Source organism: Channa argus, chromosome 17 (genome assembly GCF_033026475.1).
Source record: "Channa argus isolate prfri chromosome 17, Channa argus male v1.0, whole genome shotgun sequence".
In the NCBI taxonomy this organism is placed as follows: domain Eukaryota; kingdom Metazoa; phylum Chordata; class Actinopteri; order Anabantiformes; family Channidae; genus Channa; species Channa argus.
Window position 1 is genome coordinate 7,271,245 of NC_090213.1, and position 16,641 is coordinate 7,287,885.

At 40.9% G+C, this 16,641-nt stretch overlaps 1 protein-coding gene across 8 annotated transcripts; it reads left to right on the forward strand.

The window, feature by feature from the left end:
- Positions 1-1,098: 1,098 nt before the first annotated feature.
- On the forward strand, positions 1,099-16,600 carry syt14b (synaptotagmin XIVb). Of its 8 annotated transcripts, XM_067481791.1 has the most exons (10): positions 1,179-1,573; positions 3,028-3,075; positions 6,018-6,164; positions 7,246-8,231; positions 8,433-8,570; positions 9,103-9,365; positions 11,938-12,375; positions 12,734-12,914; positions 13,308-13,364; positions 14,569-16,600. In XM_067481791.1, exons 4-10 carry the CDS (start codon positions 7,304-7,306, stop codon positions 14,883-14,885), a joined length of 2,322 nt encoding a protein of 773 aa, XP_067337892.1. In that variant the 5' UTR covers positions 1,179-1,573; positions 3,028-3,075; positions 6,018-6,164; positions 7,246-7,303; the 3' UTR covers positions 14,886-16,600. The 8 variants fall into 8 exon arrangements, with proteins under 8 accessions (XP_067337897.1, XP_067337898.1, XP_067337899.1 ...); XM_067481798.1 differs by lacking the exons at positions 1,179-1,573; positions 7,246-8,231 and adding an exon at positions 1,151-1,172; XM_067481795.1 differs by lacking the exons at positions 1,179-1,573; positions 3,028-3,075 and adding an exon at positions 3,682-4,412 and having other exon boundaries at positions 9,214-9,365.
- Positions 16,601-16,641: the final 41 nt, after the last annotated feature.

Genomic DNA, 16,641 nt, shown 5'->3' on the forward strand with positions numbered 1-16,641 from the left:
TGTCCTCATGCAGGACGCCATGAACCCGTTTTGCTACTTTGGCTTGGAAGAACTTAACTGCACAGATGTTTCTCGTTGGAAAGTCAATCAAACAAGTGCAAAGAGACATTAAGTAGCTACATTAAGACACAAGGACGACTCAAACTGGCTGCAAAGCAAATAAAATGGCATAAACACTTGACATTAAAAGTTTAGAAAAAGCATGATTTATTTTACATATGGAAAGAGAGAAGCAAATGTAGCAGCTGATGAAGCTGTTTAGGATGAGTAGCGAAATGTTTCTAAACAAGAAGAAAGAATCCAGTTGATATGATTCAATCTTTGGATAACCAAACCTGGATGACTAATAATCTTCCCCGACATACAATTTATGCGACATTACAATTATCTGATTCTGCGGTAGGATGTAAATAGAAATGATAACTGCTATAACTGTAAATGTTTTTTTACTCATATAAACCCAAAGTTTGTTATAAGACAAAATGCAATTACTACATCTTTGTGTAAGAAAACAAAATAGGCAGGTATAAATACATTGATGTAATAGAAGCTACAGAATGGGGATCTGTCTGTAACACCAGCATTGTTTGTCTGGGATTAAAAGCACAACCTAACTTCCAAAGACATACTGTAGACAGGCGAGGAATAATGAAAGCACTTTTTAAAAAATTGCTCTGTAATTGTTTGCCTTCGTGTGTGATATACTGCTGTTGTTCAGTTACCTCTGTGTCTTTAAATAATCCCTTAAATTTAGGAAACATTAGTTTAGCCGCTACTTTGAGAAGGCTATTTAAACGTCTATGCTAAACTGGGTTTGGCTACAACTGTAAATGTTATGAAGCACTTTGTAAATGGATTTTACTCCAGATACCCTGCAATCAAGGAATTAAGCTAAAAGACAAGCATCAGGAGCTTATAGTGTAAAGTCATTCATTTTTACAGCATATGATAAATGCTACCTTATATTCAAATTTGTATTTCTATTTAATCTTATGTTGTCATTGTTGTTATTGAAATATCAACACAAACACAAGCTCTTTCTCGATCACACACACACACACACACACACACACACACACACACACAGTCCATTGGCACGTTAATGACTGCCCCCCCTCCCCCCTCCCCCTGTAGTTGGTAGAGTCCGGGACCTAGCATCATGGCGATAGACGGTAAGTACTTGGCCTCAGGTGTATCTATGTGCGGGACACACGTGAAACTTTGCGCAGGACAGAATGAGAATTCTTTTTTCTTTTTATTCTAAATAGCATTTTCTATTCACCAAAGGTGCTGTTGTTTTTAATCTCTTTAAATGACGCTGGCTGTACCGCAGTGCTCCGGAGCTGGGACAGCAGCTCACTAGCTTCGCGGGGCTGATGATGATGATGATGATGCTCGAAGTGCGGACACCCGCACTGATACAGGGACGCGTGTGAAGTGGTTGACCGAGTCACGTTTAAAGACGACTCGTTTAATCGTTTTGGGTATTTTGATTTATTTTCATTTTTGTTTGTTTAGCTTCATCCGAAAACCAGTGGACACAGCAACAGTGGCCGACAACTCCTGTGCTTTGGTACAGTTAAAGAATAACTTGGGGGATGAATATGCTGTAACATTATCCATCAAAACATAACGACACTCTACGCTGTTTAACCGTCAATTCATACGTGCACGTGCTGTTGAAATGCCTCCACGTGTACTGTGTCTAACGTGTGTAATTACAGCCTACACGCCGCTGGACATGTGTCTCTCCGCGGTTTTAGTGAAAGTGACCGGTACCGATAAGAACAGGCAGCCACTGTGGAGTAGACGCGCGCCCGTTTCGTCCCGTCACTGTTCTTATCACTGTGTCACGTGCGCTGCAGTGGCGCGTGCAGCGCATTTTTGTTTACAAACTGTGATTTTCCCGTAAACGCTTTACGGCCATTCAAACAAATGAGACGTCTTATGCCATATTTATTTATCGCTGAAATTATTCCTTCTTAAAATTATAGTAATGCATTTTAATATTCAGGTGTTCTGATGAATGGGATGACAATCAGGAGTGAGCTTTCGAGCTCAACTAGTACTGAGCATTTATCAGCTGGGGGTTTGTTAAACCAACATAAGCTGTTTTTGCATTAAAATGTTTCAGACGACTGGGCCTAAAGAAAGATCTGCCATTACTGTGAAAAGCTCTCACTTAAGGCCACTTGTGATTTTTAGGAATGCAGCCATAGTGCATTCAATATTGGCGAGGCCATGCTGCAGGAGTAGACAGCACAGAGGTTAGTTCCCATTAAGTGAATTGGTCCACAGAGTGTCTCTCAGCGTTTGGAGACAAGTTTTCCTTAAACAGCAAGTCAGTACCTCAGACCACATCCAGCGTCCAGTCCCTAATGCGAAGGAAGTCGTTCATTTGCTTTACATTTTAGCTGTGCTATGGGATCAAATTCTTCGAGACAAGTGTGCCTCGGGTTAGGAAGTATGTAAACATAGACATTTCCACCATTTTTATCTGTCTTGGCTCAACACGTCAGTATTTAATGATTCAGATGTCTATAGCGAAAGCACGTCCGGGGCAGATTTGTATCAGTGTAATAACCAGGAACACTTTAGTACAGACCAATGTGTATATGTACGTGTTAAAGTGCACACGCCTGTGGTTGTGTGCATGTGCAAGAGGGTGTCATATATTCTTCATTAAGTTATTCCTCAGAGGGATGATAAATGAAATTTGAAATGAAAAGATCCAGGATATTTAACAACTTGAATAAAAAGTGATTCAACATGAAAAACCCTAAACTTAGCCAAATAATGTAGAAAGATTATTGATTGATAATAATTCAACTGTACTGTAATTGTAAAGATCTACTGTGTACTTCAGGTCATGGTCTCTGTTATTTTGATAAAGGAATCTAATCGTTTTCATGATTTTACCTCATAGATTTTAAGCAGTACACACTATGAATATTTAGTTTACTGATGTGATGGCAGCTCATCATATTTTTCAACTCACAACTTTTTTATCTCTTTTTTTACTCCCAGGAGGGGGGAGGAACTGTGGTGTTCATGAGCTCATCTGTGCCAGACGAGGTAAGACCATAGCATGACCCCTTCAGCTATGTGTCTGTGTTGGCGTTAATTGCAAATTTTTGGGTGTGTGTTCTTGGGCTGCAAGACAACTTATTTGAATGTAAAAGCAGAACAGAAAGCCAGGTATATACCCTAAGCTCTCCGTATCGCTCTTACCCATTAATTTTCGCTACAGCTTGTAGTGTAGAAAGTTTCTTTGTATAACTTCAGAAACAATAATATCTATGTATAAATTATGCACCGAATATCAAGTTTTAGTTTACGTCAGCAAAAGAAGGCAGCTGTGTTCATGATTTATTTACATTGGAGGTTTTGTTTCCTATCATAGGCCCATGTGTAAGCAACATTTCTAGATTACTTACCTGGGCTTAAACAAGTATGCCCTACAAACAACAGCAGAGTTAAGTTTGCACTGGTATAAAGCATGAAGTGGGATGTTAAGAATGTAAAATTTTGTGGTGAGGAACATTGATGTAATTTATATCTATGTCCCAATGATTTAGAAACATGATGGAACCTTTTTTTTCCACTCGTGTCTATTTGACAAAAACATTTTGATGAGATAAGCTCACATTTTGCTGAGGGTATTATTCATTTGCTGTTCTCAAATTAAATGGTTCATTGGCCGAGTTTTCATGCTTATTTGTGTGCTTGCCGAAGCCATTATATGAAAAAGAAAAGAACAGATTGAATCCTGAGGCTCAGTTCAGCTCAGTTCAGTCTTGAGTTCAGCTTGAGTTCACACACTGTAAAAACAGTTTTATGTGGTTATATTTTTTTGTTTACTTGGTTCAGACAGACACATTGTATATGCGAACATTCACAGATGGAAGTTAAAATGCAGGGAAGGAGACTTAAAGGAAACTTGCTCTGTTGTTAATTTAATTATAAGACTTTGGTATTATGTGAAAACCAACTGATAGCAGGGTTGGTGAGCTCTCTACTGCTCCACTTTCCAGTGTATATTGACAAGGGGTCAGGTTACCTCAGGTGTGTATAAATTATTCAGCTGTCATTGACATTTACAGAGTAGGCCCATATGAAGCATCATCACTCTGCGGGGACCATAAGCTGTTCATTTTCAACAGATGGCTGTTGTCCCATGGCTGCAGGGGTCATTCTGGCTCAGTCAACACCACTGTCAGCAGTGAGAGTTGATACGTAAGTCTTGCAAGCGCTGAACCAGTCTAAGCATAAGGGATGTATTACATGTTGGGTTACTGCGGAGCAGGATGGTTTTGTTTTCCCACCTACATGTAGATCATTTACTATCTATAGCTGCAAAAGTGGTTGTTCGGGGAACAGCTGGCTGTAAAGACGATATATATTTGGAGAAGGTAAGCCTCTGCTACCAAATTGCTCTCTTCTCTCTACCCTGTATCTCTTACCATTCTTTGGGAATTTAGCTTTGATCATTTGGTAGTCTGCAGCAATAGTTGTCAGACTGCAGTGGTCTCCGTCTGTTGCCATGGTGAAAAATGTCTGTCCATAGTAAGTTCCGTCTCTAGTCAGGAGAGGGAAGAATGCCCCTATTTTTCTCTCTTCCTCGCTCTTATTTGGGCTCTAGGAGACACAATTTCTTCCACTGCTGACTTATGTAATCAGTGACCGGTGATGAGTGCTTTGGATGTGAGCACCTGCTACCAACCACATGCTGCAACATTTGGGCTGTGTCTGCTTCACCGGATGCATTGGCCTGAAATGCACCACCATCATATTTGTGTTATATAGGGCTGCAGCTAACTTTCAGTCTACGTACAGTACAATTGACTGTTTGTTTAGGCCATTTCTTATGCTTTTGCATATGTATTTTTTGGTTTTGGAAAAGCAAATATCACACAAAACCAAAGTTTGACAGGGTTGCCTTGCCTAGTAAGCTATCAGATAGTTCTCAGGTGAGGGAATGGTGAAACGAAAAACACCTGTGTGGATGTGCAAAGTCTCTAATAAAATACTAGGATATAGGGATCAAAATGGTAATATGTGTCAAAAGTACTTAAAAAAATTCCAGATACCTCATTTCACTGAGACTTTTCTATACTGTACTTCACGTTAGGAGTTGACCTTTAAATAGAAAAATGGACTTGGTCTTTAAAAATACCTTTTTATGCTTCATTATCCCTAACTTACCCTTTTCTTCAGCTGTTTCATTATGGTCTGTCTGTGTTGTAGCCTATTAAGTGCAGGCCCAGTGCGGTTTTGTAGGGTTTTCAGTTAGATAGAGTCCCTTTGAGGCACTCATAAAAATAGCAGCAGCGCAGAGCTGCATGGGTACATGAAGTATGGTTGGCCTACATACAGTGCTGTAGATTGTATCTGCTTTGCCTTTGGAAAATCCACTGACTGATTTGAAATACAGTACAATAGCTATGTTCCCCTGACAAAGCAACATTTGAGGTGCTTGGATCCAAACTAATATACCCATCGCCAAACAGATTCAATTGAGGTCTCTGAATTTAAGTATTCATAGCTTTTATAAGTGCATTGCAGTGGCTGCCGATTGACCATAGGGCCGGCGGTTCATGCCCCACTCCTTCCATGCGACCATGTAGAAGTGTCCCTGGGCAAGACGCTGAACCCCCAACAGCGCATCCTCATCTCCAGCCGTGCAGTGCCGGTCCCAAGCCCAGTAGAAATTGGGGAAGGTTGAATAAGGATGGGCATCCGGTGTAAAACTGAGCCAAATCAACATGCGGACAAATTATCCACTGTGGCGAACCTGAACTCACAGGATAAGCTGAACGGACAAAAAAAGCGCATTGTTCTATATAACATTGTGTAGCTTCCAGCCATTTGTGTTTTTAACAGTAAACAGGAACATGTTTACTTAATTAGCATTACTTATGTTCATATGTGCATAATATATCGTTTTCTCTTCTTCTGTCTGTCTTTCATTTTCCTTCCCCATCTCCGCTCTTTTCCTTTGGTCTTTTTCTCCTCAGTTTCTCCTGAACTTCTGGGTGTCCTGTCTTCCATTGCGGCTTTTATGGCGTTGATGGCTCTGTTTTTTCTTTACCTCAGCAACAAGCTTTCAGTGGAGAGCCCTGACAATCTGTCACATCTCAGTGGATATACGAGCACCCAGCCAGGTACTCAGCACACTTTATTTACCAAGTGGCGGCATTTACACAAATAAGGATAATGAATGGCTTTGTTGTGGTTTACAGTATAGGATAACAAGATACCAAATGATTCAGCTGTTGACTATGCTTTTATCGTAGTTCACAGTACAGACATAATAAATGATGGGATGGCCAGTGATGAATGGTGGAGCTCATGGTTGATGCCTGTGGTCACTGCAGCAATTTTACATCATTTGATTTGATACATACAACCCCAGTTCCAAAGAAGTTGGGACGATGTGTAAAACCTAAATAAAAACAGAATGCAACGATTTCAACCCATTTTTTATTCAGAATAGAACATAAACAACATATCAGATGTTGAAACTGAGACATTTTACCATTTCATAGAAAATAATAGCTCATTTTGTATTTGATGGCAACAACTTATCTCCAAAAAGTTGGAAGAGGGTGATGGTGATGTTTACCATTGTGTAGCATCTATTCTTCTTTTAACAGCTGTCTGTAAATGTCTGGGAAGTCAGGAGACCAGTGGAGTGTTAGGAAAGGAATGTTAGCATTTTTATTTCGTGTAATTTTATAATGACTAATGTCAGAAGGGCTGTGCAGAGCACAGAGCCTAGCAAACAGCAGAAGAGCAAAGACGAGCAGGAAGAGAAGGGGCTGGGCAGTCTAATGCTAATGCTAGTTAAGTTGGATATTGTAGCTATAAGTAGAAGTCATTATACTAAAAGTGGATTTATTAAAATACTTAAGTATTAAAGTAGTTTCACACATCTCTCCACAATGTCACAAGATAACGATGGCCGAAAACGTTTTATGATTCATGGTATGATTTACTTTCATATGCAGGCCTATTTTCATCTAGTTGGCAAAAAGAATATTTGTCCTTTAATGCAAATGAAGGCTTTCTGCACCTTCTAACACAATATAATATAAATACCTAAATGGAAAATACTGTTGACATTCTGTTACAAAACATGCAGTATAATTTTTATCATAGCCATATTGTTAATAAAGTAGTTGGTCTGAGCACACACTGTGATGCTACCACCACACCCTGCTAACAACCACATGTCCATGTCAGTGCCTCCCATGAGATAATCTAGTTGTCAGCGCGGTGATGATAGAGTCCCAGCTGAGAGATGGCCTTCTTCAAGAGCTTCCAGCAGAACCTCCCATCTGTCAACATTTCCACAATCTTCGACTCGGTCTCCAGTCGTGTGGATGACCTGGCCAATGCTGTCAGCGATGCAACTTATGCTGTTAGTGATCAGCTGACCGAGCAGGTCACCACTATAATCAACAAGGTGCAAGAGGAGGAAGAGGGAGAAAACAACAGCAGGGGGCAGGAGTCTGGTCAGACTTCCACAGCACAGGAAGCCAAGGCCTGCAATAAAAGCATATGGCAAATGTCTAGGGACTCAGAAAAAAGTCACTCAGTTTCAAAGAACAACCAAACCAGTGCTTCAACAGAGGCAGAGTACAGTGCGGGCCAGCTGGAGTGGGAATGGAGGGACGGCTGCTGGAGAGTTAAAAAGACAGAAGCTGAGTTAGCAGAGGAAGAGAAGAAAAAGAAAGAGGAAGAGGAGCTGCGGCAAAACAGAGAGCGGAGGAGAAGAGAAAGGAGGGAGAAGCAGCTGGAAAAAGAAGCACAGCTAAAGAGAAACAAAGAAGGATCCCAACAAGGAGAACAAGAGGACGAAGCTGATGCTGCAGAAAAAACAGAAGAAAGTAGTAGAGAAGCCAGAAGGGGAAGTGACAGTGGACGCCTGTATGACGCTCAACAAAAAAGTGAGGATTATGTTGAAAGTCCTCATTCAAATGGTTCTGAAACTAAAAGGTTATCAAAAGATAAAGGGGAAGGGGAAGAAGAGATGAAGGACACCCTGGAGAAAGAAGATGATGAGGAAGAGGCTGATTTTTCCACATCTTCATCAGTAAAAAAGAAAAAGTCAGACAAAAAGAAGGGGAAAGGCACAAATGAGGATTCAAAGAAAGCAGAAAAAGCCTCAGATGTGGAGAAGAAAAAGGGGAAAGATAAGAAAAGCTGGAAAAAGAAGAGCAACCAAGGTTAGAGGGTGTGCTGCTTCTCTGTCACCAGTTTAGGTCTTCTCTTCCTGTCTTCTTTCAAAAAAGACATTCTTACCCTATAGAAATATAAGCATATGCAGCTTTTGTTTTACTTTCCTCTTTGAACAAAGTACAACACTGACATACATACTGTGAGATGAATGTCATATTTAAACTAAAATGTCCATATGTTGTGTCCAGAGGGAGTTTTGTCAGAGAGTGAAGAGGACAGAGGCCTAGAGGCTGTGCCCCAGCAGAACACAACTTCTGTGTGGAGCAGCAAACGCAAACAGTCCACTGAGCAGGGAGGATACAGCAGTGAGGCCTCAAGTGAACGAGGTAAGGGAGCAGACAGTACAGAACGTCTACTCATGTCCTAGATTTAAAAAAAAAAACAAAAAAAACAGGAGAAATTACAGGAACCAAGACAGCCGCAGCACATATGCTGTAGAAGATGTAATCGTCGAGGTTAACAAACACACAAGACAAGTCTCTCTGTATGTACAAGCATAAACTCTTAATAGAAATATGACAAATTTAAAATCTCTAACATTCTAATATTCCTAAACTTAAAGCCCTGATGCTAATCAGGGTATCACTTTGGTTTCTTACAGTATATAATGAACAAATACAATATCCTATAACTGTAAACAAGACAAAACATATTTTCCAATTGTGTAACCGTTCCTCTATTTTTTGGGGTGGGGGGGGACACACAAACACACTCACTATATTTCACTACTACTACAATTACAGTATAATTGTCTTGTTGATTAAAGGGAGTAAAATAATGAAATCTAAGTGCTCACATTTTGTGGTTGTATAGTTATATTGAATTACATACTTAATTTCTCTTGAAACCTCATGAAAGCAGCCAACAGCATCCAGAGAATAAAGACTGATTCATCTCTCAATGAGCTCCAGCCTCCTCCGTACCGAGACGACAGCTCGACTAACTGCGTCACGTCTCGTTCCCGCTCAGAGCGAGGGATTAGCAGAGGATCGTGCCCGCACCAATGCGAAAGTCCCCGCTGCTCCAGTGAGGCCAGTGAGGACCAGGACACAGAGAGCTACCTCAACAAAGGTTGTGAGGAGGACATACCCAGTGACAGCACCGCTGTTCTGGGACCAGAGGTGAGACTAAACAAAATCTGCACATTCTTGAGAGGGTTGTTCGAGTTCTACTTTTCAGAACACAAGGTCATGATGGACAACACGAACACTTATGTGCATTACAGTCTTTTGCAATATTTCTCAAATCTATTATACATTTATATCAGGTCATTTCTGTAATTATATAACTCACTCTAAAAACTTTCCAGTTCCAGTTTAAGGTCACTCTGCTCTAATGAAAAAAAGCTGGGTGATAGGGAGGTAGTACTTTAAGAGGACAACGAAGCTGCCTACAGATTTCATTAGAAAGCCAATTTAGCACTGCCGGAATTAACACATACATTTCATTAAATTCTTCTGCAACCCCAATTCCCAAAAACAAGTTGGGATGATGTGTAAAACATGAATAAAAACAGAATGCAATGGTTTGCAAATCTAATCAAAACATTTTACCATTTCATGGAAAATATTAGCTCATTTTGAATTTGATGGCAGCAACACGTCTCAAAAAAGATGGAAGAGAGTGATGTTTATTAATGTGTAGCATTCCCTCTTTCAACAACTGTCTCTAAGTGAAGAGGAGAAGTGAGGAGATTAGTTGCTGGAGTTTTAGGAAAGGAATGTTGTCCCGTTCTCGTCTGATGCAGGATTCTAGCTTCTCAACACTCCTGGGCCTTGGTTGCTGTATTTTTTTAATTTTATGATGCACCAAATGTTTTCTGTTGGTGAAAGTCGGACTGCAGGCCGGGAAGTTCAGCATCCGAACTGTATTGTGATGGATGCAGTATGTGGTTTAGCATTGTCTCGCTGAAATATGCAAGACCTTCCCCGATAGAGACATTGACTGGACTGGAGCATGTGTTAACCTCTATGTACTTTTCAGCATTGATGGTTCATTTCCAGATGTGTAAGCTGCCCACGCCCTAAATAGGCAGTAATGCCCCCCAATACCATCAGAGATGCAGGCTTTTGAACTGTCTCCTGAAAACAAGTTGGATGGTGCCACTCTTCTTTAGTCCACAGTACACAGTGTCCATGTTTTTTCAAAAAGAATTTCAAATGTTGATTAATCTGACCACAGCTTTCCATTTCGCCTGAGACCATTTGAAATGAGCTTTGACCCAGAAAACACAGCGGTGTTTCTGGATCGTGTTCACATATGGCTTCTTCTTTGCATGATAAAGCTTTAACTCACATTTGTGGATTTGCTCAGTGACCTGTGTTCACAGACAGTGATTTCTGGAAGTGTTCCTGAGCCCATGCTGTGATGTCCAGTAGAGAATCATGCCTGTGTTTAATGCAGTGCTGCCTGAGGGCCTGAAGATCACACGCATCCAGTTTTGACCTTTGGCCTTGTCCCTTGCACACAGAGATTCCTCCTGATTCTCTGAATGATATTATATACTATATTATATGAAATTGTTCCACAATTTTTAGATGCCGATTGGTGAACATCTGCTCATTGTTACATTTGTGAGGCTCTGCCTCTCTGAAATGCTCCTTTTATACCCAGTCATGTTACTGACCTGTTGCCAATTAACCTAATTAGTTGTCCAATGCTCGTCCATTTGATTTGCAGCAATTGCTTTTCCAGCTTTTTGTTGCCCTTGTTCCGAATTTTTTTTGAGATGTGTTTCTGCCATCAAATTCAAAATGATCTAATATTTTCCATGAAATGTTAAACGTTTTCATTTTCAATATCTGATATTTTTATGTACTTTTGTGAATAAAAATAATATTTTTGCATTCTGTTTTTACTTTTGTTTTTACATCTTCACAACGTCTTTATTATTTTTTCAATAATAAGTGTGTAAATGTATGTCATTTTCTTAATTCTTCACCTATATTAATATTTAAATGTTTTTAAAAATTAGTAAAGGTTTGGCACAGCAATACAATACAATCTTAAAAAGCCCAATGGAAAGAGAAGTTCAGAAAGTGCTTAAAAGCCATTCAGTGGCATAGCGTTCACAAGAGGGGTCTTTCCTGATTAAACTCCATCAATTTAAAACCCCATCAAGACCCAAAGCAGACCACTTATTATGAGTTATCGTTTTAATTAGGGGATGATAGGCCATGAGCAGTGCAGGAAAATGCACTAATGGGAGGTGGATGGGGTTGAAGGACCCGTGGAACACTGGATGGAGGAAGAGGGTGTCAGCGATCAGACACTAAACTGACAGCTGGCAGCAGCACAGAGAGGAACAGATTTGAAGTCTCCCAGCTATAAGACGCTCACAGAGACTGGGGCAGAATCCCGTTGGTGTTATTATTATTATTATTATTATTATTATTATTATTATAAACATTATAGTACATTATGAAAAAAAAATCAATGTGAAAGTTTGATCCAAACGTACAATTTGCAGCATGCGACTCCACACCCTGATTAGATAAGGTCAGTTAATACAGTATGAGTGATATTCAAGTGTTGATTTAATTTTTTTCTTACACAGTCACTTTGTTCACTGTAACCGGCAGTGAACAGCATCTTTGTCAAACAGTAAACAGCTTTTAAATGTAGAGTATATTGCCCTAAGGTCTGTGTAAAGATTGGTTTAATTTAATTCCGTTTTTTTTTTTTTTTATTCAGGGTGGTTCAGGTCTCCAGCTCCCCACAGCCTATGAACCAGAGCCCCTTGCCAAATATGGCACCCTGGACGTTGCCTTTGAGTATGATTCCAGTGAACAGTGGTTGGCTGTCACAGTCACCGCGGCCACAGACATCCCTGCTCTCAAACAGACGGGCAACATCGCGTGGCAGGTCCACCTGGTCCTGCTGCCCACGAAGAAGCAACGGGCCAAGACTGGTGTGCAGAAAGGCCCGTGTCCTGTCTTTACAGAAACATTCAAGTTTTCCAGGGTGGAACAGGAGGCCTTGGGGGACTACGCTGTTCGATTCCGCCTGTACAGTATCAGGAGGATGAAAAAAGAGAAGGTCCTTGGAGAAAAGGTGTTTTATCTGACCAGGCTCAACCTGCAGGGCAAGATGGCTCTACCCGTCACCCTGGAGCCTGGCTCCGAACTTACAGTAAGAACACTTTGTGAATTTATGTCTTACACTGTACAAACCTTTGTCTAAAGCACTGGGATATTGTGTGATATCTTCAAATCTATCGTTTGATCAAATGAACAGCAAAGCTGACACCAGAGAAATCTGCACACACCTTCATGACATTACACCTCGTGTATGGTGTAAGTGGTTGACAAATGTTCTCCATACCCCACATTGTGCTGCTAATTTGGTGCTAAAGTTGTTTAAGTAATTTTGCGGGCTGATTTTCCTACTGTAAATGAAGGCTACACGGCTGTGGAATGTCAAAACCAAAGTTGTACATTGTGTAAATTCCCACTCCTTCGAGTGACGCTCTTAGTGTTTCATCTTGCAGGGTTGCGGCTCTCTGGTGAGTGTTTCTCGCAGTGCAGGCGCCCTGTCTTACCGCTCTACCGAGGACTCGTCTTTGCCGGAGATTCTCCTGGGTCTCATCTACAACTCTGCCACTGGGCAGTTATCGGCCGAGGTCATCCAGGGGAGCCACTTCAAAACCACGGCGTCTGATAAACCCGTCAGTGAGTACAAAAGCTGCCCACATTCTTGGGGGTTGTGCCAGCTTGGAATGAGGTACTGAGTGTAAATTTCTGTTTGGTAAAAAATCTCCCCTCGTAAACTTCCTTCCTCGAATGGTGCTGACACGCCAGACAATTGATTAAGCAATGCAGAAGCAAGACTCACAGCAGTATGTAACAAAAAACAAATGAAGCATCATTACATTTAAATACTCCCTGGCTTTTTTGGTAACAAGTGATTAAAGCCACAAAGCGGTTGCTGTTTATCAGAGTTCTCAGTAAAAGCTGGCCTTCACGTGTGTATCACAGTCTTTCAAATTTTAAATCTGACTGCGTCCTCTCTTTCTTCTTTCCAACCTTTCGTGTGCTGTGTGTGCATCTGTGCATCTGTCACAGATGGTCTGTTTTGTTGTATAAAACACTTCGTAGGGGGACAGCTTTATATCATGAGAGGTAAGTCAGCAGTGAATTACTCGTAATCTAAGGGTAGTCATTGGTACCAATATTTGAATTAACCACGTGTACGGTATATTTTATGCTTCTAGCTCAAAATGCCACACATTTGTTCCATCATTGTGTAAAAAAAACAATAATAGCATGTATTCCCCCAAAATGTTGTTTCCTGTTCACAAAACATTGCATTAGAGGACTGGTTTACCTCGATGTCAGAACAATATTTTCTTGTGGCATCACTCAGAAAGTTTTGGTGTGTTTGCCCCGTTTGTGGTGCTGACACTCGATGTTTGAATCTAAATGTAAGTAATAGTTTGACATTTAGGGAAATAGACTTGTTGGTTGGGTAGAAGAGATGATTGATGCGTGTTGTCTGCACAGTAAATATAAAGTTAGCTTAGCATTGACTTGAAACAGGAGGAAATAGCTGGCTTAAGTTGGTCGGTACCAGTAACAACATGTGTCTGCAGACACTTCTAAAGTCAATTTTGTGGAAGGCTTCATTTTTCAGATAATTTTGGAGCACTTATCCGAACACGGGGAGGTGCTGTCAAAGCCTCCCGTGACACAGACTCATGACACAGCAGTGCAGAGATATTCACTTCTAACGGTGTGTAAGAGAGGCTCACCCTTCCGACCAATCAGAGAAGGCCAAATCATACAGCTACCTTATAGAAGAAGAATCTTTGTAGTCATTGAGCACATACATGTTACAATGAAATGCTGTCTCTGCATTTAACCCATCCCCCTGTGGGATGCAGTGGGCAGCTAGCACTGAGGAAAACACACCTGGGGGAAGGCTGGGATTTGACCCTGCAGACTTCTGCAGCACATCCTGCTGCTCTACCCATTGGCCGACCTAATACAGGATACATATCTATGGATTCCACAAGCTTTGATACAGTGTCAGTTTTTGATGTTTTGCGTGCTATGCTGGATTAGGAAATGTTGCATATTGTAGCTCTAATGTCAAACTATTCCTTTAACAAGCAACCCCTTTGAAATATCACATTTAATTACTGCATAAACATTCTGACCAGTTTAACTGAAAACTTGATGTAGTTACATACAGTATTTGCTCACATTCATGAAAATGACCAGAATCCTGTTGAAAACCACTGCTGCAGTATGTAACATTTACTGCACTACTGAGTTCCCACCACTTGGTGGCACTCTCTCACCACTCTCGCACGTCTTCTCTTAGACACCTATGTCAAGTTGACCATGCTGGACTCCAAGGGGAAAGAGATGTCCAAGTGTAAGACAGCTGTATGCCGCGGGCAGCTCAACCCCACCTACAAGGAGACGTTTGTGTTCCACGTGGCCCTCTTCCAGCTGTCTGAGGTGTCGCTGGTAGTGTCGGTGTTCTGCCGTAGGAGCAGCGTGAGGCCCAGGGAGAGGCTGGGCTGGGTCTCCCTGGGTCTCAACAGCACCACCGAGGAGCAGCAGGCCCACTGGACAGAGATGAAAGAGGCAGAGGGACAGCAGATTTGTCACTGGCACACGCTCACCAACACATAGAATGATTTATAAAAAGTGAACTCATATTTCATTCAGAGTTTTTGGCAGAGTAGGAAGCAGCCTGCGTGTACACTGCATACAGGTGTGGGGATGGACATGGGTTCTCAGTCTTCACTGCCAGAGACTGCACGAATACCCTTTAATCTGCCACTTTTCTCTGAGGCAGACATACTGACTTTATTGGTGGAGATGTAAACTCTAGCTCCAGTTTTTTTTTTTTTTTTTTGACTGACAAAAAAGGAAACTATATTCTGAAAATGAATGACGTAATGACTCTGCTAACCGAGAACACAAGGAAACTTTGTTTTCAGCAAAATCTGCATGTGCTCTAACTGTTTACAGGACAATGTTGAGACTCGACCAGACATTTTCTGTCTCTGAATCTTGGACCAAAGAGCTCGGTCCAGGACAAGCAGACTCCTCCTTCTTTTTCCTGGGCTTCTCTGGACTTCAGCTGCCACCAGCATACCAGACATTTCTCTATCAGTCATAGCCATTGACACAAGAGAATGCAACAAAAAAAGACTGTTATTAAGGGCCTACAACATGCTGCAACAATGCTTACCAGCTATGCTTTGTACACTTTGTCTACATGCACAACATAATGTAAATCCATTTATTGATTTTTTTTTCCCCTTTTGTTTTTAGATTTTCAAAGCATTTTTTGTTTTTTGTGTGTCCCCATGCGGGATGTGTTTCACAGATATATAGCTTTGTTTTTATTTGGTTCTTGCTTAACTCAGACCACTATGCCTCTGACGCCACTTAAACGGAGAGGAATACATTTCAGAAGTGAACACAGCTCTGCATGTAATTGGTATCACAGAGCAGCTTCATTTGTAAAACACCCTCGGCCGTCTTTGCCGTAGACTTGAAAAACAACATAACACGACAAAGGTAAATCATTTTGTCTCATTATAAATAAACGAAAGATGGGGGCCTGGTGGCTCAGTGGTAGAGCATTGCGTGGGAATACAGAAGCTCACCAGAAAAGCTAGTAGTCATAAAGTATTCCAAAAGAGCTACTGAAGAATTCACAGCTACAATTTCACAGTTCCAATAAAAGTATGAAGCCATCTCCCTCTCTGCTAACTTAAGTTGAGGGGGTGTGGGACACATTTTTCTTTTACTTCTCCTAGACTATCCCCCAACCCCCCTCCCCCCTCCTTCTGAGGGGTCAAAGTTTCTGCATTTCTGCCAGATACAGTAAACATTTGGCTTTTGATTACAGAAAAGGGAACATCAACCACTTAAGTGCTAATGTGACAAGTGTGGCATGCATTTTCTAAGCACAGTTTTTGCATAACTAGCATTTACGACGAATAAAGTAATTTGACATTTTGAAAATAAGCTTCTTTGCTTTTTTTGTGCTGAGTTGTAGGAAAAGGCTGATAGCACTCAGGTATGTGCAACTGGAGCCAGTAGCATGTTAGCTAGACTAAGCGTACCCTTTCCATCGATCTTTTTATATATATGAAATGGTAACAAAGTATGCATTTTGTCTGTATGTTTTACAGATTATGGTCCAGCTTGTTTTCAGTCTTTATGGTAAACTAACTGGAAGTAGTGTTTAACCATTGAAGTCATCCATGGTCAGTGCATCAATCATCAATCAAAGTTTTCATCTAAAGTTAGCAAACAGTAACTTTTTCCTGAAATCTGAAAATCCCCTTTTAAAGACATCTACCTTCTTAATTTTAGTATATTTAAAACATGGACAAACCTTATATATGAAAAGGTAATAGATGAAAGAATA

Bases quoted from the DNA above. Each gene is read 5' to 3' on its own strand.
- syt14b (XM_067481791.1), top strand. From the start codon at position 7,304: ATGGCCTTCTTCAAGAGCTTCCAGCAGAACCTCCCATCTGTCAACATT. The intron at 8,571-9,102 runs GTAAGGGAGCAG...ACCTCATGAAAG, and splicing joins TGAGGCCTCAAGTGAACGAG to CAGCCAACAGCATCCAGAGA. The intron at 12,915-13,307 runs GTGAGTACAAAA...CATCTGTCACAG, and splicing joins GGCGTCTGATAAACCCGTCA to ATGGTCTGTTTTGTTGTATA.